The 20,737-nt window shown below is 59.3% G+C and overlaps 5 protein-coding genes across 6 annotated transcripts; 2 read left to right on the plus strand and 3 right to left on the minus strand.

The window, feature by feature from the left end:
* Positions 1-6: 6 nt before the first annotated feature.
* Positions 7-7,572, plus strand: ZBTB39 (zinc finger and BTB domain containing 39). Its single transcript, XM_071729514.1, has 3 exons — positions 7-108; positions 1,497-6,630; positions 6,684-7,572. The coding sequence occupies exon 2, from the start codon at positions 1,606-1,608 to the stop codon at positions 3,742-3,744; it is 2,139 nt and encodes a 712-aa protein (XP_071585615.1). The 5' UTR covers positions 7-108; positions 1,497-1,605; the 3' UTR covers positions 3,745-6,630; positions 6,684-7,572.
* A 299-nt stretch (positions 7,573-7,871) lies between these two features.
* On the minus strand, positions 7,872-11,390 carry GPR182 (G protein-coupled receptor 182). Its single transcript, XM_071729557.1, has 2 exons — positions 11,142-11,390; positions 7,872-10,430 (listed from the first exon to the last, which is right to left on the minus strand). Exon 2 carries the CDS (start codon positions 10,420-10,422, stop codon positions 9,328-9,330), a length of 1,095 nt encoding a protein of 364 aa, XP_071585658.1. The 5' UTR covers positions 10,423-10,430; positions 11,142-11,390; the 3' UTR covers positions 7,872-9,327.
* A 2,040-nt stretch (positions 11,391-13,430) lies between these two features.
* LOC139789068 (retinol dehydrogenase 16-like) lies at positions 13,431-15,731 on the minus strand. Its single transcript, XM_071729561.1, has 4 exons — positions 14,831-15,731; positions 14,422-14,680; positions 13,836-13,999; positions 13,431-13,745 (listed from the first exon to the last, which is right to left on the minus strand). Exons 1-4 carry the CDS (start codon positions 15,144-15,146, stop codon positions 13,519-13,521), a joined length of 966 nt encoding a protein of 321 aa, XP_071585662.1. The 5' UTR covers positions 15,147-15,731; the 3' UTR covers positions 13,431-13,518.
* Positions 15,732-15,765: 34 nt separating this feature from the next.
* LOC139789069 (retinol dehydrogenase 16-like) lies at positions 15,766-17,839 on the minus strand. The gene is made up of 4 exons (XM_071729562.1): positions 17,343-17,839; positions 16,974-17,232; positions 16,271-16,434; positions 15,766-16,149 (listed from the first exon to the last, which is right to left on the minus strand). Exons 1-4 carry the CDS (start codon positions 17,656-17,658, stop codon positions 15,932-15,934), a joined length of 957 nt encoding a protein of 318 aa, XP_071585663.1. The 5' UTR covers positions 17,659-17,839; the 3' UTR covers positions 15,766-15,931.
* Positions 17,840-18,033: 194 nt separating this feature from the next.
* Positions 18,034-20,735, plus strand: PRIM1 (DNA primase subunit 1). Of its 2 annotated transcripts, none has more exons than XM_071729547.1 (13): positions 18,034-18,253; positions 18,430-18,587; positions 18,683-18,789; positions 18,884-18,957; positions 19,117-19,253; positions 19,326-19,384; positions 19,458-19,572; positions 19,676-19,762; positions 19,853-19,991; positions 20,064-20,133; positions 20,215-20,300; positions 20,378-20,476; positions 20,578-20,735. In XM_071729547.1, exons 1-13 carry the CDS (start codon positions 18,151-18,153, stop codon positions 20,595-20,597), a joined length of 1,254 nt encoding a protein of 417 aa, XP_071585648.1. In that variant the 5' UTR covers positions 18,034-18,150; the 3' UTR covers positions 20,598-20,735. The 2 variants fall into 2 exon arrangements, with proteins under 2 accessions (XP_071585648.1, XP_071585647.1); XM_071729546.1 differs by having other exon boundaries at positions 18,035-18,253; positions 19,676-19,768.
* Positions 20,736-20,737: the final 2 nt, after the last annotated feature.

A 20,737-nucleotide genomic window follows, 5' to 3' on the forward strand; every position in this document is an offset into this window, starting at 1 on the left:
GGCGGGCGGAAGCGGCGGCTGCGGCTCCGGCGGGGCCGGGGCGGGGGGCGGGGGGCGGGTCGGCGCCTTTGTGTGAGCTGAGCCGGGATGGTGCGGGGCGCCGGGCGGGTAAGGAGCCCCGCCGGCCGCTGCCTGACCCCGCGGGCCATGCGTCCCGCCCCGGGGGCTCCGCGTCGCCCCCCGCGATGGGCACCGCGCCGCTCCCCCCCCCGCGGGCCTCCCGCGGAGCCCCCCGGGGCCTCCCACTGCCCTCCGGGACCCTTTCTGACCCCCCCCGGTGCTCCCCTCACCACGGGCCACCTCGTTGCCCCCTCTCCCCGTAGCCCTCATTCCCCCCCCCCCGCAGTCCCCTTCTGTCTCGCGTGGCTCCTCCAGCCCCCCCGGTGGTCCCGGTCCCCACACCCCACCCCCGTTGCTCCCTTTTCTCCCGGGGCAGTTCCAGAATTCCCCCCCTCCTGCTCCCCCGGGGCCCCTGCTGGACCCCCTCCCCCCCAAGGGCTTCTCCTGACCCCGCACCCCCCGGCTTCCCGCTGCCCCCCTTCGCGTCCCCCGCCCTCCCCCCTCCCCGCCTCTTCCCCCCCTGTCCGGCCACCCCCTCCCCAATCCCGCAGAGCCCCCCCACGCTGCAGGAATTGCCCCCCACCCGGGTGTTTTCTGGGCTGAGGAGCGTTTCCCCGACCATCTTCATCCTCCTCCTCCTCCTCCCCTCCGGTCTCCGTCCCTCGGTGTCCCGGGACAGGACCGCCCGTGCTCGGCTCCCCGGGGCAGCCCCCGGCCCCGTTCTTCTCTCCTGTAAACTCCGCGCTCTCTGCGGGCTTCGGGGATCGCGGGGAGAAAACAGCGGGGATGTAGGGATAGAGCTCCCTGCCGAGTCCCCGGGCATCCCGGGAGTGGGACAGGGTGACAAAGGCAGTAGGACAGCCTGGGAATGCTGCAGAAACCCCCGGCGAAGAGCACAGGAATGTGCTGCAGGTGCTGCAGGTGCCGGTGTAGCCGAGAGCTCCCAGGGGAACCAGAGAGCCTGGCGTGCCAGGGAGAATCCGGAATGAGATCCCAGCTGGAAACAGAAAGTCATGGCGTGGGTAGGGGGGCAACGTGAAGCAGTGGTGGCTGCAGGGGACCCACCAGCACGTGGAGCTCCAGGCAGGAGCAGCATCCCTGGGAATGATGCCCGGGAGAGAGGGAATGTCTGTGCCACAGATGGGTATCAGAACTGAGCTGTGAGGCAGAGGGAAGGAGCAGGGTCCGTGCTTGCATGGAGGCTCTCAGGCCATCGCTGGCTTTTTGTTTTGGCTGTTTGTGCCTTTTCCTTTGTGCACTTTGCTTCCCAAAGTCAGTCTTGGAATTTACAAGACAGGTTTCAGTCGCTCTCCATCGAAGCAGCTCTGGTGCTGCTTCTCTGTCCTTCTCCAGGGAGGTGGAAAATCTGAGGTATGACTAGAATGATGCCCTTGGCTGTTCAGGTATTAACACTTTCTGCATTTTCCTCTCCCCAGAGCCCCTTGCCCTGCCAGTTTCTGGATGCCAAGCACCTCCTGCTCGCGCAGCTGATGAATGCGTGAAGAAGCAGCTGACCAGGAGAAGGACTCTTAAGCAGCTGCTAAGATGGGCATGAGGATCAAGTTGCACAGCACCAATCACCCCAACAACCTGCTGAAGGAACTCAACAAGTGCAGGCTCTCCGAGACCATGTGCGACGTCACCATCCTGGTGGGCACCCGCTCCTTTGCTGCCCACAAAGCTGTCCTGGCCTGCGCCGCCGGCTACTTCCAGAACCTCTTCCTGAACACGGGGCTGGATGCTGCCAGGACCTACGTAGTGGATTTCATCACCCCAGCCAACTTCGAGAAGATCCTCAGCTTTGTCTACACCTCGGAGCTCTTCACAGACCTCATCAACGTGGGTGTCATCTACGAGGTGGCAGAGCGGCTGGGCATGGAGGATCTGCTCAAAGCCTGCCACTCCACTTTCCCTGACCTGGAGAGTTCAGCCATCACAAAGCAACCCTCCCTGGCTGCGAGTGAAGGACGCTCAGGTCCTCTGAGCAGCACCTCCTCAGAGCAGAGCCACTCCTTGGGGGAGATCCGGAGTGCTGGGGAGCACTTTGGCCCTGAACGGAATTACCTCTTGCACGGGGAAGTGTCAGGAAGCTACAAAGAGGATGACAGGAACCCCGTGGGTGAAGCCAGCCAGGCTCTTCCCCTGATGCACTCTCAGCAGCCTCCCAAGGCAGAGCAGGAACCCAGTCAAGGGCAGTTTGCTCCTGCTGTGAGTTTGGCCACCCAGCCCAGCCTGGGTGGGGTGAACATCCTGGTTCAAACCACCACAAGCTCCTGCCAGCAGTACAAGATCCAGAGCAATGGCGACTACGGCAAGGGCGGCTTCTATTCCACTGATCCTTCCCTGGATGTATCCACAGGGAGCAACTCCTGTCCCAGCAACAGTGACCACTCCAAAGAGCAGGGTTTTGGGCAGATGGATGAGCTTCAGCTGGAAGATTTGGGTGAGGAGGAGCTGCATTTTGAAGATGCCAGTGAAGAGCTGGGCCCGTCAGAGGAGGTTATCGAGCTGAGTGATGACAGCGAGGAGGAGCTGGCCTTTGAGAACGACAGCAGGGACAGCAAGGCCATGCCCTGCCAGGTGTGCAAGAAGGTCCTGGAGCCCAACATCCAGCTGATCCGCCAGCACGCCAGGGATCACGTGGATCTGCTCACTGGGAACTGCAAGGTCTGTGAAACCCACTTCCAGGACCGGAACTCTCGTGTCACTCACGTTTTGTCCCACATCGGCATCTTCCTCTTCTCCTGTGACATGTGTGAGACCAAGTTCTTCACCCAGTGGCAGCTGACCCTCCACCGACGAGAAGGGGTCTTTGACAACAACATCATTGTCCACCCCAGTGACCCGCTGCCCGGGAAGGTCACCACGTTTGGGGGTGGCCCTGGCTCTGAGCTGTCCTGCGCTGCCTGCGGGAAGCCCTTGGCCAAAGATTTCCACACCGTCCGCAGTCATATCCTGGACCACGTGAACTTGAAAAGCCAGATGTGCTGTGTGTGTGACCAGAGACACCTCAGCCTCTGCAGCCTGATGTGGCACACCCTGTCCCACCTGGGCATCTCGGTCTTCTCCTGCTCTGTATGTGCCAACAGCTTCGTGGATCGGCACCTCCTGGAGAAGCACCTGGCTGTCCACCAGAACGTGGAGGAGGCTCTTTTCCGTTGCCACTTCTGTGGCCAAAGCTTCAAGCTGGAAGCAGCCTATCGTTACCACGTCAGCCAGCACAAGTGTGGGGGCAGCCTGGACATCAGACCCAGCTTTGGAGAACGTCTCCACCAGCAGGGCCTGCAGAAGAGGAAGCTGCCTGAGGAGTTCCTGAGCGAAGACTTGGCCCTGCAGAACCAGCCAGGCAACAGCAAATACAGCTGCAAGGTCTGTGGGAAGAGGTTTGCCCACACCAGTGAGTTCAACTACCACCGGAGGATCCACACTGGGGAGAAGCCCTACCAGTGCAAGGTGTGCCACAAGTTCTTCCGTGGCCGTTCCACCATCAAGTGCCACCTGCGGACCCACTCGGGGGCCCTCATGTACCGCTGCACCGTCTGTGGGCACTACAGCTCCACGCTCAACCTGATGAGCAAGCACATCGGGGTGCACAAAGGCAGCCTCCCCCCAGACTTCACCATCGAACAGACTTTCATGTACATCATCCACTCCAAAGACGCGGAGAAAAACACGGACAGCTGATGGGGTGAGGCAGGGCAGGGCCAGCGAAAGGAGCAAGAACTAATTACAGAAGCTGTGGAAAACAAATGTCACTTATTTTATTTAATGGTCAGGCGTCATGGAGGGAATCCTCCTTTTCAATTTTTTTTTTTCAATTTTTTTTTTTTTTAATTTTTTTTTTTTTTTTGGCCTTGCTAGGGCTTTGTAGATTGGTGGCATTGTACAACTTAACAGCACGTAAGCTACATCACTGTGTCCACAAAGTCTGTCGTGTTTACTTACCTCTGGTCCTGTTAGAGGCCATCGAGTTTTGTGTTTTTATCATTTCTCACTAGGTTTTTAATCTAGATTTTTATTTTTTTTAACCATTTAGCCCACTTGGCTAGTCTAACCCTCAGTTTGAGCTTGTCCACAAACTGATGCTGCTAAGATTTTTCACACCTGACCTCAGTAGAGAGGGACAGAACCAGAGCAGGATAGTGCTGGACTTGAAGAAAAGATAAAAAGAGAAAAGAAGGCAAAAAGAAAAGGAAGAAAAGACTCGTTCTGGGCATCACTGGGGTTCTGCTGCTATTGCAAGATCTGTGTTGCAGAGTCAGCCCTGAAGTGGAGAGCAGCGAGCAGCGCATGAGTGTGCCCGTGGAGGGACCCTGGGGTGAAGGTACAGGGGGGTTGCTGTCCCTGGGGCTGGAGCACCCGGGTCCCCAGGGCCCCTGAGTGTGTGGGTGGCAGCTTCTCTGCCCGTGATGCTGCTCACTGGTGCCCCAGTGCCCATCTCTGAGGTGAGGAGGTGACAGAGCAACAGCACCGAGAGCCGGAGCAGCTGTGCAGGAGGGAGGAGGTGGTGAGCAGGAGGATCCCTGGGTGAGCAGGGGACAGGTTCATGTCATGGGGACAACTGCTCCTGGGAGAGGTGATGGCACAGTCATGTTGAGAGCGTGCCAGCATCTCCCTGGCTCTCCTCTGCCAGCGTGGTGCATCCCAGGGCTGGAAGTGCTGGATACCGGAGAGCTGCGCCGGATCCCAGCAGAACAGAGGTGATGGAGCCGTTGCCTTAACTCCCAGGAAGGTCCTTCAGGAAGGATTTGTCTCTCTGCTGAAGGGTCAGTCCCCTCATGTGGCTACCACCACAGGTCACCGCATCCCAAACACGTCTGGTTGCAGGATGGGGGTGGTGGTGGTGCCATGTCAGTTGTGTCGAACTGTGCTGCACCTCCGGCAGGCGCCTGCTGGGGGCCGCGGCTCAGCCTCTCCAGGACACGCGTTGGGCACAGGCTGGGGGCTCCTCGGCGTAGAGGGCTCTCCGGGCTGCTCCGGCAAGGTCAGTGTTTACTCTGGGAAGGGTGGAGATGGTCTCTTTCCCATGTTGTCCTGCTGTGGGGCCGAGGTGGAGAGGAACAAATATTTCCGATGCCGCAGCGTGAGTTGGGGCTGCCCGTGGGTCACTGATTCTACCTCACAAACAGGAAGTGCTCGGGGCTCTGGAGCCTCAGTCGTGGTGAGTTGGCTCCTGCGCTTCTGTAAAGATAATGCTGTTAGAAAACAAAGCTGGTGATTAGCAAACCCCATCAACTCACCCCGCTTTCCCCTCCTCTCGAAGGCACAACCCACGGCAGAGGTGCGGCGTGGGCTGGATGCGTGGTTGGTGAGTTGGGAATTCTGGGGAGTCGCCCCCCCCCCCCCCCTCCCTGCGCCACTGTGGCCTTGGGCAAGTCACTTCACCTCTTTGCCTCAGTTTCCTCATCTGTAAAATGAGGGTGGTAACACTTGTGGTACCTACCTACCTCCCAGGAGCATGGCAAAGGTTGCTGCTCATACCTGCCAAGCATGGTGAACACATCCCAGGGGAATGGCACCCTCCATCCTCTCCTCTTCTGTGCCAGCTCCTCCACCTCGTGGGGTCGTTTTTGCCCAAACCTCCCTTCAGCCCCGTCCCTGTCACAGGGAGGAAGGAGAGGCCAAGGCTGTTTGTCCCCTTTCCCCAGTCCCTGTGGCACTGGCTGGGTATGGGGCCAGCTGGCATCACCCTGGGGGGAGTTCAGTGAATTTGTCCTGGTTTCTGTGCCTGAATCCTGTTCCCAGGGGAGCAGAGGCACCGAAGAGATTGCCAGTGGTCAGTGGCCAGGCTGTGGGCAGTGATCTCCAGCTGGTCTGCAGAGCCACGTTTAGCCTAGTGTTAAGTTTGAAAATATCTGTCCTCTTGAGAAGGCACAGTGCTCCCAGGAGGTGTGGGGGGGAGATGGTTCCCTGGAGGCTCCTCTGAGCCCTCCTGTGTGGTTGTGGATGGGAGAGGGAACGAGTGTGACCTGCTCTGCCCTGGAGCTTGCTATGAAGGATGTGAGGGAGCAGACGAGGCTTGAGAGAGCCAAGTCCTTACAGCCTCAAGACCCTCCTAAAATGTCCAGAAGCTGTGATGAGCTTTTGGATGGGGCAGCATCTGCAGCCCTGTATTACGCTAAGCTGTGAAGCAAAAGCCTTTTGTGCACATAAACCAAAAAGTGAAGCTTTTACACTGAAACAGTAATGGGCAAAGCAAGCCCACCCTTTTGGACCCAGGGAGGGGACAGCAAACCGCCCCCCCCCCCCTGTTTTCTGCCAGTGTTGTTCAGCTGTGGGGACAGGGGGACAGTGCTTGGGTCCCCAGCATTTCTGTCTTGGATTCTTTCCTGTGTTACAATGAATTATTCCCATGTGAAACATCCTGAGATCAGCAAGTACTGAAATAGGTTACCCAGGGACGTGGTCAAAGTCCCATCCCTGCAAGCTTTTAAGGCCAAGCTGGATGGGGCTCTGAGCAACCTGATCTAGTGAGAGGTGTCCCTGCCCATGGCGGGGGGGGTCGGAACTGGGTGATCTTTAAGATCCCTTCCAACCCTGAAAATTCTAAGTCCCAGCTGTGGAGGGGATGTGGGGGCAGATCTGGACCTGCAGAGCTCCTGTGCTGCTCCTCCTCCTCAGAGGGGCTTTCACAAGAGGGGTTTTCCCCTGTATTCTCCCCCCCTGGGCAGTGTCCTGGGACTCTCTGGGTCATCAGCCAGTGTCAGGGCTCTGTTGTCCCTGTCCCCTCAGCAGCATGGATGTCCCTGACTCCAGCCTGGCTGGGAGCTCCAGGGTTCCTGCAGAAGGCTGTGTAGATGGACCCATGGGGCTCATTCCAAGTCCCCACAGAGGAGCCATCACTCCAGCCCTGCTGCTTCATGGTGGAGGCACTGGTGGTTGTGGTGGAGACCAAACACCAGTGCCTGTGCTGGGGGAGCCGGGGGGGATCCTGGCTCTGTTCCTGGTTCCACCATTGGCTTTCCTGCTCCCCTCCCTCAGCACAGGGACAACACTTAACCTACCTCGCCCGGGGCAGCTGTGGGGTTTAACTCATGTTTGCAAAGTGCTCCAGGACCCTCGAGGTCTGGAGGGGAAACACTTTGCCACGAGTGGTGCCAGGGGTGTTGGCAGAGAGCAGCCAGGTCGTGGCTCCTCGTGGGAAACCCTGACACAAACCCCCTCCAAAAGGCAGCACTTGGAGACCTGTCTTACCCTGATTGCTAAAACACAAAGTTCAGTTTTATCCCCCCCTTTCTCAAAGGATCCAGGTCTCTCATCAGAGTAATTAAGCAGAAAAAGAAAGAGTTAATTGCTGTCTAACCTTTTTGTTAAGTTAATAGTAGGTACTGACCTCCTGATATTTAAGTGTTTACTATCTATTTGCTGTAAAGTTTTGTATATTTTGTAAACTCCCCCTCCCCCCCCCCAAATGGTAGATGTCTAAAATCGTTGTACATCGGGTTCTTTTATACTCCATTGTTCAGCACAAAGTGTGGTTTTTATTTAGAATAATAAAATGGAAAATGGCGACCTCTTGCTTCTCTCTTTGTAAAACTCAGGTGGGGAGCAGAAGCCTCTTCAGAAACTGGTTAGGAAATTCTTGAGGTCTGTGTCTCTTGATAAGCCCTGGACCCCTGGGGGCTGTGGGAGGTGGTCCAGGGGTCTTCAGCCAGTGAAGGAGCTTGTGGTGGGGCCAGTTTGCCCCAAGGACTGGTGAAGTTATTAAGGGGAAACTGAGGAACCCAGGTAAGGGATGTTCTGGGCTTCCAGCCCTGGTCACTGTGTGTCTCTGGTTGAGGCTACTATGAACAAAGCTGAGGAAGCATTAGGAGAGTTAAAAAAACACATTTAATAGGTCAGATACCAAGATTTACATGTTTAAGTAACCTGAAATTGAATATGTTCCTGTCCTGGTTGTGTCACACCTCAAGTGGCTCGTTACTGTGCATTTATCCACTGTGTCTTGTTGGAAGTGGCAGATTTTAACAGCAGGAAGCCTCAGGGAAGGTTCAGGATCAGAGCTGTGGATTGTGTCAGCATGAAGCTACCTTCCCCTTCACTGGCCAGTTTGGGGCTGCTTGGGTTTGCTGTGTACTGAGTCCTGGATGAAGGCAATGAGGTTCTGTCCTGGAGGACATGAGATCCCTGCAGAACAAACTACTTCTGTGTAAGAGATGGATTTGGCTTTTCCTGCCAGTGCTGGTGTCCCCCAGCAGTGAGGAGGGATGTCTCTGTGCACAAGGAGCCCAGAGGCATTCAGTGTTTCCCATCACAGGACACAGCAGCATGTTCCCAGCCCATCCCTAATAACCCAACATCCCTGCTAACCCTGGCCATGGGCTCCTCTGCAGCCCGGGACATCCTGCTCCCCCACCTCTCTCTGCTGCCAGCATCCTGTCCCCAGATTTGCTTCGCTTTGCTTTTTTAAAAATGTGTTTCTTGAGCAGCTCAAGGCCTTTGGTAGATTTATGGACTCACTTCCAGTAACTGTCGCTCTTTCACCTTCCCCTGACAAGGGTTTGACCTGCAGCTCATGACTTGGCAGAATCCAGGCAGGGATGAACCTTCCCCGGATGCTCCCGTTTCTTACACAGCCCATGCTCCATCTCTGAGGGTTTCTGCACCTGTTCACATTTCCACTGCTGATTTACTGCTGGGTTTGCAAAATGCCTCTCAGCAGGTTACTGGTCTTGAGTTGTTCCTCCCCTCATCAAAGCTCAGGTCTCTGTCAGGCTCAGCCCCTCAGGGATGCGGCACCTTCATTTTGGAACATCAGGGGACACGGGGAGGAGTGGGCTGGGTGTCCACAGGATGAATGGATGGAAACACGGAGGCCTCTGCAGCACAGTGGTCCAGGCAGGGGGAGAGGAATTCAGGGGCTGCAGAAAAATTTGTGAAAGGACGGTGTGCCCCAGCCCCATGGCCTGGGGAGAAACGGGGTCGGGTCCAGGGGCTGGGTTTGTGTTCAGATTTCCAAGCAGACGAAGCAATGTGCTTTATTGTGGTGTTTCTTTTGAAAAACAGGAAATATCATTTTCTTGTATTCTTCCTTGAGCTAAATAGATCTGTCAGAGCAGCACATCAGAGGCAAGCTGTCTGTAGGTCCCCACACCAGCTCGGTTCACACTTGGCTCTCTGCCCTGCCTCCAGAGCACACAAGGTGGCCAGCCAAGAGTTGTTTAAAGCAAAGTGTCTGCTTATCATCGGGGAAAAGAACCTTCCTGACCTCAGGGAGCTGCCCCTGCCAACCACTTGCCAGTGATGAGTGGGAGAGTCCGATCGCCCTTAATTGGGAGGGTTGTTGTCTTTGGTGATGACTATGGAGTGCTGCGTGGTGGAGGAGGATTTGTCTGCACCTTTCTGGCTGCCTTGGTCTTTGGGGATGTACTTAACCACAGCAGAGATGAGCTTGCTGCGGAAGTTCTTGCTCAGGAAGTTGTAGAGGATTGGGTTAATGACGCAGTGGAGCAGGGTGAAGCAGTCTATGATGTCGTAGAAGAAGTAGAGGAAGTGGGCAAAGGTGCAGTGGAGGATGATATGGTTGCCGTCGAGGGTGAGCAGTGTGAGCATGATGTGGAAGGGCAGCCAGCTAATGAGGAACACTATGATGTAGGCATAGATGAGCAAACAGTGCTTCCTGCTCTCTGGCTTGGTGCGTTTGATGAACCTGGCCGTCAGGATGTTGAAAATGGCGATGATGGGGAAGGGGATGAGGAACCCGATGGTGGTGGTGGCCAAGCTGACCGCCAGCGCCCACTCGTCGTAGGTCTCAAAGGGGGCCATGAAGATGCAGATGGGCTCCCCGGTGTTGACCAGCTGCATGTGAGCAACCTCCAGGAAGGGGATTGCTGCTGCCAGGACCCAACTGCAGGCGCAGACGACGCGGCGTGCACGGTGCTGGTGCTTGCGCCAGAAGAGGGAGGAGCTGGTCAGGGACACGTAACGATCCACGCTCAGGCCGGTGAGGAAGAAGATGCTGGCGTACATGTTGGCAAAGTAGAAGTAGTGTGTGAAGCGGCAGAGGAAGCTGCCCCAGAGCCAGGTGTAATCCAGCATCACCTCCAGCATCCAGATGGGGAGTGAGAGCATCACTCCCAGGTCAGCAATGGCCATGTTGATGATGTAGAGGTTGACCAAACTCTTGTTGCCCCGTGTCTGCCAGTTGACCCAGATGACAAGAAGGTTTTCCACCAAGCCCACCACGAAGATGACCAGGTACAGGATGAAGAGGATCACCCGCTTGACGTTCTCGTCCAGGCTGAACTCACAGAAGGTGTAGGTATAGTTCAGGAGGTGGAACAGCTCAGACCAGTTGTGGTAGTCCCCATACTCATTTGGGAGAGTGTGGGTCTCAGGGGGGGCAGTGGTCATCTCAGCCATCCTGGTAGCTGCAAGAAGAGGGAAATCTCTGAGTTTTGACTCAACAGCTGCACCAAGCAGAACAGCCTGAAAACACAAAGAAACAGCCAATCTCTCCTGCTAGAGCTCAGTCTTCACAGCAGGCTCAGAAGTACCTTATGTATATGTTTTTAATCCAGTTTTTGTTCCTCTGGTGACTACCTACATCAGCCCTCCAAAGGTGCTGGGTCTGCCCTGCTCCATGCCAGCATCCCCTGTCCCCCACCTGAGCCCATGAGGTGTGTGGTTGCCTCCTCAACCCAGCCACCACCCTCACTCTGCCTGGTGTGGCCGGAGCCACCAGCACTTCCAAGTAGGTGACAAAATTATAAACTTAAGGGGAAATGCAGTTGACCTTAACATCCTTTTATTGCCACAAGTGTGAGAGCTCTGATCCCAGCACAGCTGCATCCGCACGGCAAGGACTCCACGGACCCAGCGGTTCCCCCAGTAAGCAGCGTGTGGTGCCACCGGGCACCTCCAGGATGAGCCCAGCGAGGGAGGGAACACCACAACCAGGCGTTCATCCCCCGCAAGAACATCAGTCCTGCAGCAATCAGCCGTCCCCCACCCGCTCCTAAAACCACGGAGGGGAGGAGGGCGAGACCCTGGCACCGAGGCTTCTCGACCCTCCTGCCCTCCCCAAGATGCAGGTGGGAGAGGGGACACGGGGACACGGGCAGCGGGGGGTGCTGGCTCACCGGCGGCAGAGCCGAGGGCTGGCTGAGGGTCTGCTCGGGGATCCTCTCTGCTCGGCGGCTCAGGCAGCTCTGGCAGAGGCGAGCGGCAGCGGCGCGGATCTCGGGGTGGGCTTGTTGGCTCCTTCCCCGCAGGAAATGACCATCGTGGGCCGACATCCTGAGGCAGCCCAGAGCCGCTGACATTTGACTCGGCTGCCAGGGCTCGGCTCCCATTTGATTTCGCCGCGGGGCTGGGGACGGGCACGGGGGGGAGGCCGTGGGCAGGTGTTGATGTGGGAGCCTTGGGATGGAGCAGGGGTCCCCGAAGCTCCCCCCCAGCTCCTCTCCACCATCACCCCCACGGGACCCGGCTGCTGCCTCCCCGTTGGGGATGGATCATCGGGGGATGGACCCTGCCTGGGTCCTGCTGTGGGCAGGAGGGGAAGATGCATCCTCTGGGTCCTGGCCCGGCTCTGGGGGTCCTAAAGGGCTGAGGTGGGTTCAGGTGAACGTGCCACCCACTGTCCCCGGTGCTCAGTGATGCCGGCGCCAGCTCAAGGGAGAAAAGGGCTGAAAACTGACAGGTCGGAGCTGCCTGTGCCCGGTGGCAGATGGCTGTCGCCGCAGAAACACCTCTGGCCGGACAGCAATTAATCACTGAGCTCTGATTGCGTGGCAGTTTTGCAGGGGAAAGGAGGGGGCTTGAGCCTTGGCCTGGAGCTGGGGAGGGGGCTGATAGGCAGAAAATTTTGCATCAGGCTGCAAGTCCTGCGAAACAATTGCAGGAAATCTCCTTTTCAAGTGCAGACAAGACTTTGTGATCAACAATCGGCTCGGAAGGAAGGCACGGCCGGAGCGGGGAAGCACGAGGGCACTGATAAGTTGGGTCTGACAACAACAAGACCGGGGCCGGTGACCCCGTGTGCAGGTACCCAGCCCCGAGCTGCAAACAGGAACCCGGCGGCTTTGTGCTTGCAACGGGGCACGTTTCGGTTTGGCTGCGGGACAGGGAAAATGGGGGTGGGTCAAAGTGCCACTCTGCCGCCCCACGGGCTGGGGGGGAGGCGGGTCAGGAAATTTCCACACCGAACTCTTGGCACTGGAATGACCTGGGGGTGCTGCAAACCTTTGCCTCGGGCAGGGAGGGACGGGGGCTGATTGCATTTCTGAGCCAGACAAGGTGTGGGGAGCAGGGTGAGGAGCTCAGCCCCTTCTCCCCATCCCTGCCCCAATGCTCCCCCCAGCTCTCGGCACCCAAATGTGTGCCCAGGAGGCTCCGGCTGCCCTGAGGGTCTGATTCTCCCTTTTGTCTGGAGGTAAGTGGGAAAAAGATGATTCTTCTCTGGAAAGTGGACGGCTGGATCCAAGTGGGTTCTGTGGAACCCAGCAGATCAGGGGATGGACACTCACCAAAGAGGAAAGGCTGATGATGGGCCCCCCCCTGGGCCCAGCCAATCCCTTCTCCACCTGCCAATGTTTTGCTCTGGGGTGAAATATGGGCACCAGGTCCCCCCACCAGCCCATCCCCACCGAGGGAGGGGAAATGCAGCCCTGGAGTGATGTGGGCACCAGGCAGTGCCTGGGATCTGCCTCTCTCCCACCCATCCCAGGATGCTGCTGAAGGGATACAAGTACAGGGGTCCCCAGGTGGGTGCAGCTGAGGCCACCATGTCACCTCCAGCAGCAGCCTGGGGACACACAGACCTGGGACGTGACATGTGGGGGCTGCTGGGGATGTCTTATTTGTTTGCTAAGCCAAGTAAAGCTTTAAGGAATGCTTCTCTGCCTAGGGAAATAGTTCAGCAAGCTGCAACACTGCTTGCACAAGGGCCCCACATGCTTCTTCCCATCCCCCCCATGGCTCCTCCTCCCTCCAAGCTCTGTCATGGCCCAGGGAACCCCCAGTCTTATGTGGGGGAGCAGTGTGGTGCTGGTGGGAGCGGGGACTTGTCCTGCAGGCAGTTGCAAACCACGGGGACCTCATACCCAGCCCCTTATCACAGCCCTTGATGAGAGGTTTGAAGGAGTCCCTTGTGCCAGCGATGTCACAGCTGGGTAGTGCTGGTGCCTTTTCCAGCCCTTGGTTGGCAAGGGGCAAGAACAGGAAGGGATGTGAGCCAGAGTATCACTGAGCCACCATCAGCCTCTGAGTCTGACTGTGAGGGTGAGCAGGACCCTTGGTGCAGCCACCAGCCCCTCCAAGGGCTGTGAGGGGCAGAGATAATCTGGCACCAGCTCAAACATCCCCAGGACAGCCTGGCAGGGACCCCTCCAGCATCACCCAGGGCCAGGGCTGGAACTCACTGCAGGCAGCCTCTCACTTTGCATTAACTTTATTCAGCACATTAATGGGGGTGCCCCGGGGTGCTGCATCCAACCCCCTGCCTGGTGGCTCTGCTCAGGAGCTTGGCGGTGTCCCCCTGGCCGGGGTGGGCAGGAAGAAGCCGATGGCAGTGTCCAACACCCAGGATGGAAAGTGGCTGAAGAAGAGGACGGGACGGGCATCCCATCCAGCCGGGTAGCGGGTGCGGGGGTGCTGGGACAGCAGCGCGTGTGACATGGCGTTGGTGACATGGGACAGGCGGAAGCTGCTCAGGTGGTGCAGCAGGACCCCGCTCTTGGCATCTGTGGGGGCAGAAGGGGATCAGCCTGACTGGGCACACTGGTGGGGTGGGGACACCAGGCAGTGGCAGGGCCACACGGGGACATACTCACATCTCTCCAGGTAGCGGTGGCCGTAGGCTGCCTGGATCTCTGGCGAGAGCCGTTCCCAGATGCGCTCCAAGTCCTTCAGCACCTCCGCTGGTTGTAAAAAGTTCGTCCGGAAGCCCCCGGGTTCGATGATGGAGACCTTCACCCCAAAGGGACGCATCTCACGCCTGGTGAGGAGCAACCATCAGCCCTGTGGCTTCTGTCCCAGGCCAGCCAGGGGCTGTGGGAGGCTGAGCTGTACGGCACATGGGGAGCCCAGGACTCCCTTGGGACCCAGATAATCCCTGGGGAGGTGAGCGTCCCCTTGCTCAAGGGTCTCCTGGAACCCTTCCTGTGGTTGCACAACTGCCCCTCCAGCCATGCCTCAGTTTCCCAACCTGTGGGTGATTGTTTTGATGTTTCACAAGTCCCCATCTTAGCTCACTGATCCTCTATAGTAAAGGATGTAGCTGTGTGCAACCTAAAACCCTGAGTGGGAAAAGTGGGGCAGAACCTCTGGCATGTCTGCACCTGCTAACCCACCCGGCTGTGGTATTGAGCCCCAGCACAGGGCAGCACCAGGGGCCACCAGTGGCCACCACCACCATACCTGAGGGTGTCAGAGAAGGCCTCCACACCAAATTTGGACATGCAGTACCCCCCGCTGAAGAAGGCCACCCGGCCCATCACGCTGGCCACGTTGACCACCCGGCCCTGCGCCTGCCGCACCAGTGGCAGGAAGTGCAGGGTCACATCAATGAGACCGAGCAGGTTGACATTCAGCACCTTGAGGAAGTCCTCCTTGGTCAGCCACTCATTGGGGGCGGCGGGCATGCAAACCCCTGCGTTGTTCACCAGACCCCAGAGCCCTGGAGAAGAGGAAAAAGGTGTCTTAGTGCTACTTCCCTGCCCACAACCCTGCGCCAGCTCTGGCTGTGCTGTCACTGGTCAGCAGGGTTGCAGGAGGGCTGGCACAGGTAGCGATGGGGATGACAGTGGGGCTGTCTGCCCCAGCCTACCTTGGTTGCCCACACGCTCCTTGACCCAGGCAGTGGCAGTAGCGATGCTCTCGCTGGAGGTGACATCCATCAGGACAGTCTGCAGCCGTGGGGAGGTGACCTCCTGCAGCCGTGTGGCCCCCAGCTGGGTCAGGCAAGCAGCCAGCACCCTCACCCCACGCTTGTCCAGCTGCCGGGCCAGGAGGTTCCCGAAGCCGCTGTCGCAGCCCGTGATCAGCACGAACTTCTCCGAGAGCCTCGGCACCGTCTCCCTCTTCCATCTCCAGTGCTGCAGCAGGTACAGAACTGCCAGCACCGACGCTGCGTACAGCCACATCCTCGGTACCAGCTCCACGCAGCCCTCAACACATCCACGGTCGCACCCTTCATATAGTGCTGGCAGGCAGGAGCGGCCCTGGCTGGGCACTGGGCAGTGCCGGTGGCAGAGCTGCTGCCAGGGTGGCTCTGGGACATGCCACAGCCGGATTGCAGCAGCAGCTGCAGGAAGTTTTGTATCTCTCAATTACAGTCCACGGTTTTGCTTCACACAGATCCGAGTACCCGGAGCCCTACTTGAGCCTTTAATGGGTGTTTGTGTGGGCAGGGTGGGTCCAGATGCCCCACAGAGCCGGATTTGGCTGAACTCTGCAGGCATGTCTGGCAGCACGGCCCCATGCCACTCCCTGCTGCACCCACTCAGCTTTGGTCCTGTGGGGATGGTGGCTTCACCCCCTGCCTGGGACACCTGCCCTGGTTGGTGCAGGTCTGGGTTTTGTTCTGTGCGAACTCCTGGAGTATTGGGTCAGGCAAAATGCAAAGAGTGACTGTTGAAAACTTTTGCTGGCCCTAACCCTCACATGGAACCCTACCCACAGCACCACCAACAATCGGGCTATGGGTTTGCATTTTACCAAAAACCTTGAATATGGCCACAGTGCCATAAACCCAGCCAAGGCTGAAACCAAGCTCTGTCTTTATTCAGAAGCAAACCCATCTGATAGCAGAGGAGAGTCACAGGGAGACCTACATCAAGGGAGGAATTTGGGAGCCCGCTGGCACAGCTGTGGGCAACACTGGACTGCACCTCATGGTGCTTCTGACTGCCCATACTGCACCCAGGCCTTAGACTTTCTGGGCTGGTTTGGGGTAGGACCAGCTGAGCACAATGTCCACGAAGGCCGAGGGCAGGTAGCTGAGGGGCAGGTAGAGCAGTTTGGCATCCCAGCCCGCCGAGTAGCGGGTGCGAGGGAACTGGCTGGTCAGAGCGTGCTCCATGCAGTCCGTCACCAGCTGCAGGTTGGAGCTGCAGCTCCTCTGCACCTTGCTGAGTGATGATAGACCTGCAGGGACAGAGAGCACGGGTCAGGGTAGGTGGGGCAGGTGGGACAATCCATGGCCCAGGGCACGTGCTCTGCGTCAGAAGCGAAGCAACATTGCTCAACCTTCAGGTGTGGTACTTACACTTCTTCAGGTAATCCTCCCCATAACTTGCTTTGGTTTCCTCCGGGAGCTTCTTCCAGATGGCCAGAAAATTCTTCTCCAGGATCTCCATGCTGGTGACAGCTGTCTTGAAGTAGCCAGGCTCAATTATGCAGACCTTCACCCCAAAGTTGTGCATCTCAATCCTGGAAGAGATCGACCCCTGTGGGACACCCAAGCAGCACCCGAGCACATCCCCAGCACTGGCTCTGGTGAGGGATGCACGGCAGCCTTGAGCTGGATGTATGAGGGGAGCTGGACCACCCCAGCAGGCCCCTCACCTGCCCTGTCCAAGGCACTGGATGAAATAACACCTGCTGAGCCTGGATGGAACAGGCACAAAACAAACCTCGGGACCATGGGGACATTGTCCACAGGACCTGGTGTGGGAGTGAGGTCTGGTGGAGGAGGCCCCGTGCCAGGGCAGGTGGTGCCAGCCAGCGTGGCCACAGCTCCTGTGGGACCCAAATCCTAGATCTCTGGCACAAGGTGTCCTAACATCTGCTCCCTGTGTGAACACTCCCTGCAGTCGCCCCTTCCCTCCTGCCTCGGCAGCAGCTAAAACCATCCTTGCCATCACTCACTGCAACTGCACGGGACAGATGGACAGATGGAGACTCTGCTGGCCAAAGCCCAGAAAATCAAACTGGGAAATGGGGAACAGTGTCTGCAGTACTGGGCTTACCGGAGACTGTCGGAGAAGGCCTCCACACCATACTTGGAAATGCAGTAACCCCCTCCAAAAAAGGAGACCCGTCCCATCACGCTGGCCACGTTGACCACCCGTCCCCGTGCCTGCTTCACCAGGGGCAGGAGGTTCAGGGTCACGTCAATGAGGCCGAGCAGGTTGACATCCAGAATTTTGGTGAAGTCATCCTTGGTCAGCCACTCATTGGGTGCAGTGGGAACGGAGGTCCCCGCATTGTTCACCAGTCCCCAGAGTCCTGGAGAGGAGATGGGGTCACCGGGCTGCTCTCCTGCCCTGAGCACCGTAGAGGGGAGGCCAATGGGGACAACGACCGGAACAGCGATGGGGTTGTCTGCCCCAGCCTACCTTGGTTGCCCACACGCTCCTTGACCCAGGCGGTGGCAGTAGCGATGCTCTCGCTGGAGGTGACATCCAGCAGGACAGTCTGCAGCCGTGGGGAGGTGACCTCCTGCAGCCGTGCAGCCCCTGGCTGGGTCAGGCAAGCAGCCAGCACCCGCAAACCCCGCGCGTCCAGCTGCCGGGCCAGGAGGTTCCCGAAGCCGCTGTCGCAGCCCGTGATCAGCACGAACTTCTCCGAGAGCCTCGGCACCGTCTGCTGCTCCCGGTGCCACCGCCGCAGCAGGTACAGAACCGCCAGCGCTGCCACCACGTACAGCCACATCCTCGGTACCGGAATCGGAATCGACAGCGAGACCGGGAGCGAGTCGGCTGAAAGCAGCTGCGATCCGACCTTGTTCCTGCCCTGCCTTAATTAATGATTGATTAGTGTCGTCGCGGCCCCGCATAAAGAGCACAGAGTCTGCGGGGCCGCTCGGTACTACCGGGCTGCGGGGGCGGCCGCGCCCTCCGCCCCGCCCGTCCCCCCTCTCTTCACCCCCCCTTCTCGTGCCGCCCCCACCCCAGCCCGCCCCGGGGCTTCTCTCCGGCAGCGGAGGGGTCGGGTCCGGTAACCGGGGAATCGTGATCCTGCACCGGGCAGCGCACGGGAAGGTCCCGCATCCCTGTGCTGCCACCTCGGGACTTCCGACCCCCGGGGACCCTCCCGGCCCAACCCCGTGTCCTGAACGTCTCCTGACCCCGCTGCCGGCTCGGACTACAGCTCCCGGCGGCCCCCGGGCTCCCGCCCTGCCGCTTCCCGCCGCCTCTTCCCGCCATGGTGCCGTTCGAGCCGTCGGCGCTGCCCGAGCTGCTGCCGGTCTTCTACCGGCGGCTCTTCCCGCACGGCGCCTACGGCCGCTGGCTCGGATACGGCGGCGGTGAGCGGGGCGGTGGGGATGCGGTACCGGGCAGGTGGGGAGGTCCCGGGGGTACGGTCTGGCAGATGCCGGGGAGGAGAGGGCTCGGGAGCGCAGTGGGGACCCGCGGAGGGGTCTGCACCAACCGGGGCAGTGTCGGGATCTCCTCTCATCCCATGTCTCCCCGACCTCCGCAGTGGTCAAGAATTACTTCCAGCTGCGGGAATTCTCCTTCACGCTGCGGGATGATGTGTATGTACGGTTCCAGTCCTTCGACAACCCCCAGGAGCTGGAGAGGGAGCTGCAGAAGACCAACCCCTACAAGATCGACATCGGGGCAGTCTACTCCCACCGGGTAAGCCCACCACCCCCCGGACTCCCCCAGGCCCCCCGGCAGCCCCACCGCAGCGTGGAGCCCCTGGCCGGGGCTGAACCCATCCCGTCCCACAGCCCAGCCAGCACAGCACGGTGCATCTCGGCGCCTTCCAGCCCCAGGAGAAGGAGTTGGTCTTTGACATCGACATGACAGACTACGACGATGTCCGAACGTGCTGCAGGTTCCTGGGGAGCGTTGCCGGCAGGAGCTGGGATGGGGGGCTGGGCGGGGGGGGGCATGGGGTGGCAGCCTGACCCACCCTCTCTGCCCCCCAGTTCAGCCGAGATCTGCTCCAAGTGCTGGACCCTGATGACCATCGCCGTCCGCGTCATCGACCGCGCGCTCGTGGGTGAGGCTCTTGGGAACCCGCAGGTGCTGGGGTCACATCCAGACCACGCTGTGCCCCACAGCAACGCCCAGACCCCAATGCATGGGTGGGAACAGCGCTCTCCCAGGGCTGGGGGGTTCTCCAAAGGTGCTGCTGCAGCCCCGGCTGTTCCCCCCGCAGAGGACCTGGGCGTGAGGCATCGCCTGTGGGTGTATTCGGGCCGCAGGGGCGTTCACTGCTGGGTGTGCGACGACGCGGTGCGACGGTGGTCCCCGGCGCTGCGGGCGGCTGCTGTTGAGTACCTGACCCTGGTGAAGGTGGGTGCAGGGGGGGCTGGGCCTCCTGCCTGCCCCCTTCCCCCCTGCAGCTGACCCCCACTGTGTCCCCAGGGTGGAGCAGAGACTGTGAAGAAGGTGAACATCTCTGAGCCCATCCACCCCTTCATCAGGTGGGTGGGACCCCCCTCCCTGGCCCCCCCGCTGCTGCTCGTGGGGTGCCAAACCTCCCCCTGCTCTCCGCAGGCGCTCGGTCGCAGTGGTGGAGAAGTTCTTTGAGGCGTATGCACTGGTGGGCCAGGACATCCTGGGCAGCCCGGAGAGCTGGGAGAAGGTGCTGGCCCTTGTCCCAGAGGATATCCTTCCCAGAGCTGCTCGTGCCCTGTGCTGGGTCTAGAGGGGGGGGGTCTGCGTGCGGGGGTCTACACTGTTCTGCAATCAACCTTGACCGCCCAGCACAGCACCGTGGGACGCTGCAGGGTGAGTTCCCCAGGAAGAAAGACTCAGTGCAGCGCTGGGAGCTGTTGAAGGGACAGATGGAGCGGACACGGGTGAGTGTTCATGGAGCTACCAGGGTGTGTGGGGGGTATGTGACAGGCCCCTGCCCACCCTGCAGCCCCCTGACCCTTCTGTGCCCACAGAGGGTGTCTGGGAAGAGTGGGCCGTGCTATGCCGACTGGGAGGTCATGCTGCAGTACTGCTTCCCCCGCCTCGACATCAACGTCAGCAAAGGCCTTGGGCACCTGCTGAAGAGCCCCTTCAGCGTCCACCCCAAAACAGGTGGGTCTGGGGGTGGCACCACTGGGGACCCCCAGGCCAGGCACGCCTCGCAGTGACACCTGTCTCTTGCAGGTCGCATTTCAGTGCCACTGGATTTGCAGAAGCTGGACCAGTTTGACCCATTTGCTGTCCCCACCATCACGTATGTCAGAGCAGGGCTGGTGGCACTGGGGGTCCCGGTGGAGCCATCAGCCCCCCCACCATATCCCACCCTCTCCCACAGCTCTCTGTGCCACGAGCTGGACACGGCAGGGGATGAGGCGGAGCAGGAGGACGGCAGGGAGACTGAGCCCAAGCGCCGGGCACGGGGTGAGTGGGGTTGGGTTGGGCACGGGGGGGTCCCTGCAGCCAACTCCGACTCCCACTCAGCTCCCCAAATCCTCCAGACTACAAGAGGACGAGCCTGGCGCCCTACGTGCGGGTCTTTGAGCAGTTTGTGGAGGAGATGGAGCGCAGCCGGAGAGGAGAGAGGCTGCGGAGGAGCGGTGAGGAGCGGGCAGGGCTGGAGCCACTGGGGCTCAGACCCCGGGTTGGAGGAGCCGCTCTTCTTTTTCTGTCAAACTTGCAATTTCTCCTCTTTTGGCAGACCTGCAAGGAGACTTCTGAGGCCACCAGGCGCCCTGCTGTGCCATTGCCACCTCTGCTGCCCGCGGAGCTCCTGGTGCGCCGTGCCTGGCGGCCAAACCGCAACTTCCCATATTTTGTATTTTTTTAATGCACAAACTATTAAACGTTTCTGTCACACA

The sequence above is a fragment of the Heliangelus exortis genome, chromosome 31, assembly GCF_036169615.1.
Source record: "Heliangelus exortis chromosome 31, bHelExo1.hap1, whole genome shotgun sequence".
Lineage (NCBI taxonomy): Eukaryota > Metazoa > Chordata > Aves > Apodiformes > Trochilidae > Heliangelus > Heliangelus exortis.

Coding starts and splice junctions, on each gene's coding strand:
- GPR182 (XM_071729557.1), bottom strand. CDS start 10,422: ATGGCTGAGATGACCACTGCCCCCCCTGAGACCCACACTCTCCCAAAT.
- LOC139789069 (XM_071729562.1), bottom strand. CDS start 17,658: ATGTGGCTGTACGTGGTGGCAGCGCTGGCGGTTCTGTACCTGCTGCGG. Junction 16,435..16,973: donor GCCTTCTCCGACAGTCTCCG/GTAAGCCCAGTA, acceptor GATCTCTTCCAG/GATTGAGATGCACAACTTTG. Junction 16,150..16,270: donor GGAGGATTACCTGAAGAAGT/GTAAGTACCACA, acceptor CTGTCCCTGCAG/GTCTATCATCACTCAGCAAG.
- PRIM1 (XM_071729546.1), top strand. CDS start 18,151: ATGGTGCCGTTCGAGCCGTCGGCGCTGCCCGAGCTGCTGCCGGTCTTC. Junction 18,790..18,883: donor GATGTCCGAACGTGCTGCAG/GTTCCTGGGGAG, acceptor TCTGCCCCCCAG/TTCAGCCGAGATCTGCTCCA. Junction 19,992..20,063: donor CAGCGTCCACCCCAAAACAG/GTGGGTCTGGGG, acceptor TGTCTCTTGCAG/GTCGCATTTCAGTGCCACTG.
- ZBTB39 (XM_071729514.1), top strand. CDS start 1,606: ATGGGCATGAGGATCAAGTTGCACAGCACCAATCACCCCAACAACCTG.
- LOC139789068 (XM_071729561.1), bottom strand. CDS start 15,146: ATGTGGCTGTACGCAGCGTCGGTGCTGGCAGTTCTGTACCTGCTGCAG. Junction 14,681..14,830: donor GGAGCGTGTGGGCAACCAAG/GTAGGCTGGGGC, acceptor CCTCTTCTCCAG/GGCTCTGGGGTCTGGTGAAC. Junction 14,000..14,421: donor GCCTTCTCTGACACCCTCAG/GTATGGTGGTGG, acceptor GCTCCTCACCAG/GCGTGAGATGCGTCCCTTTG.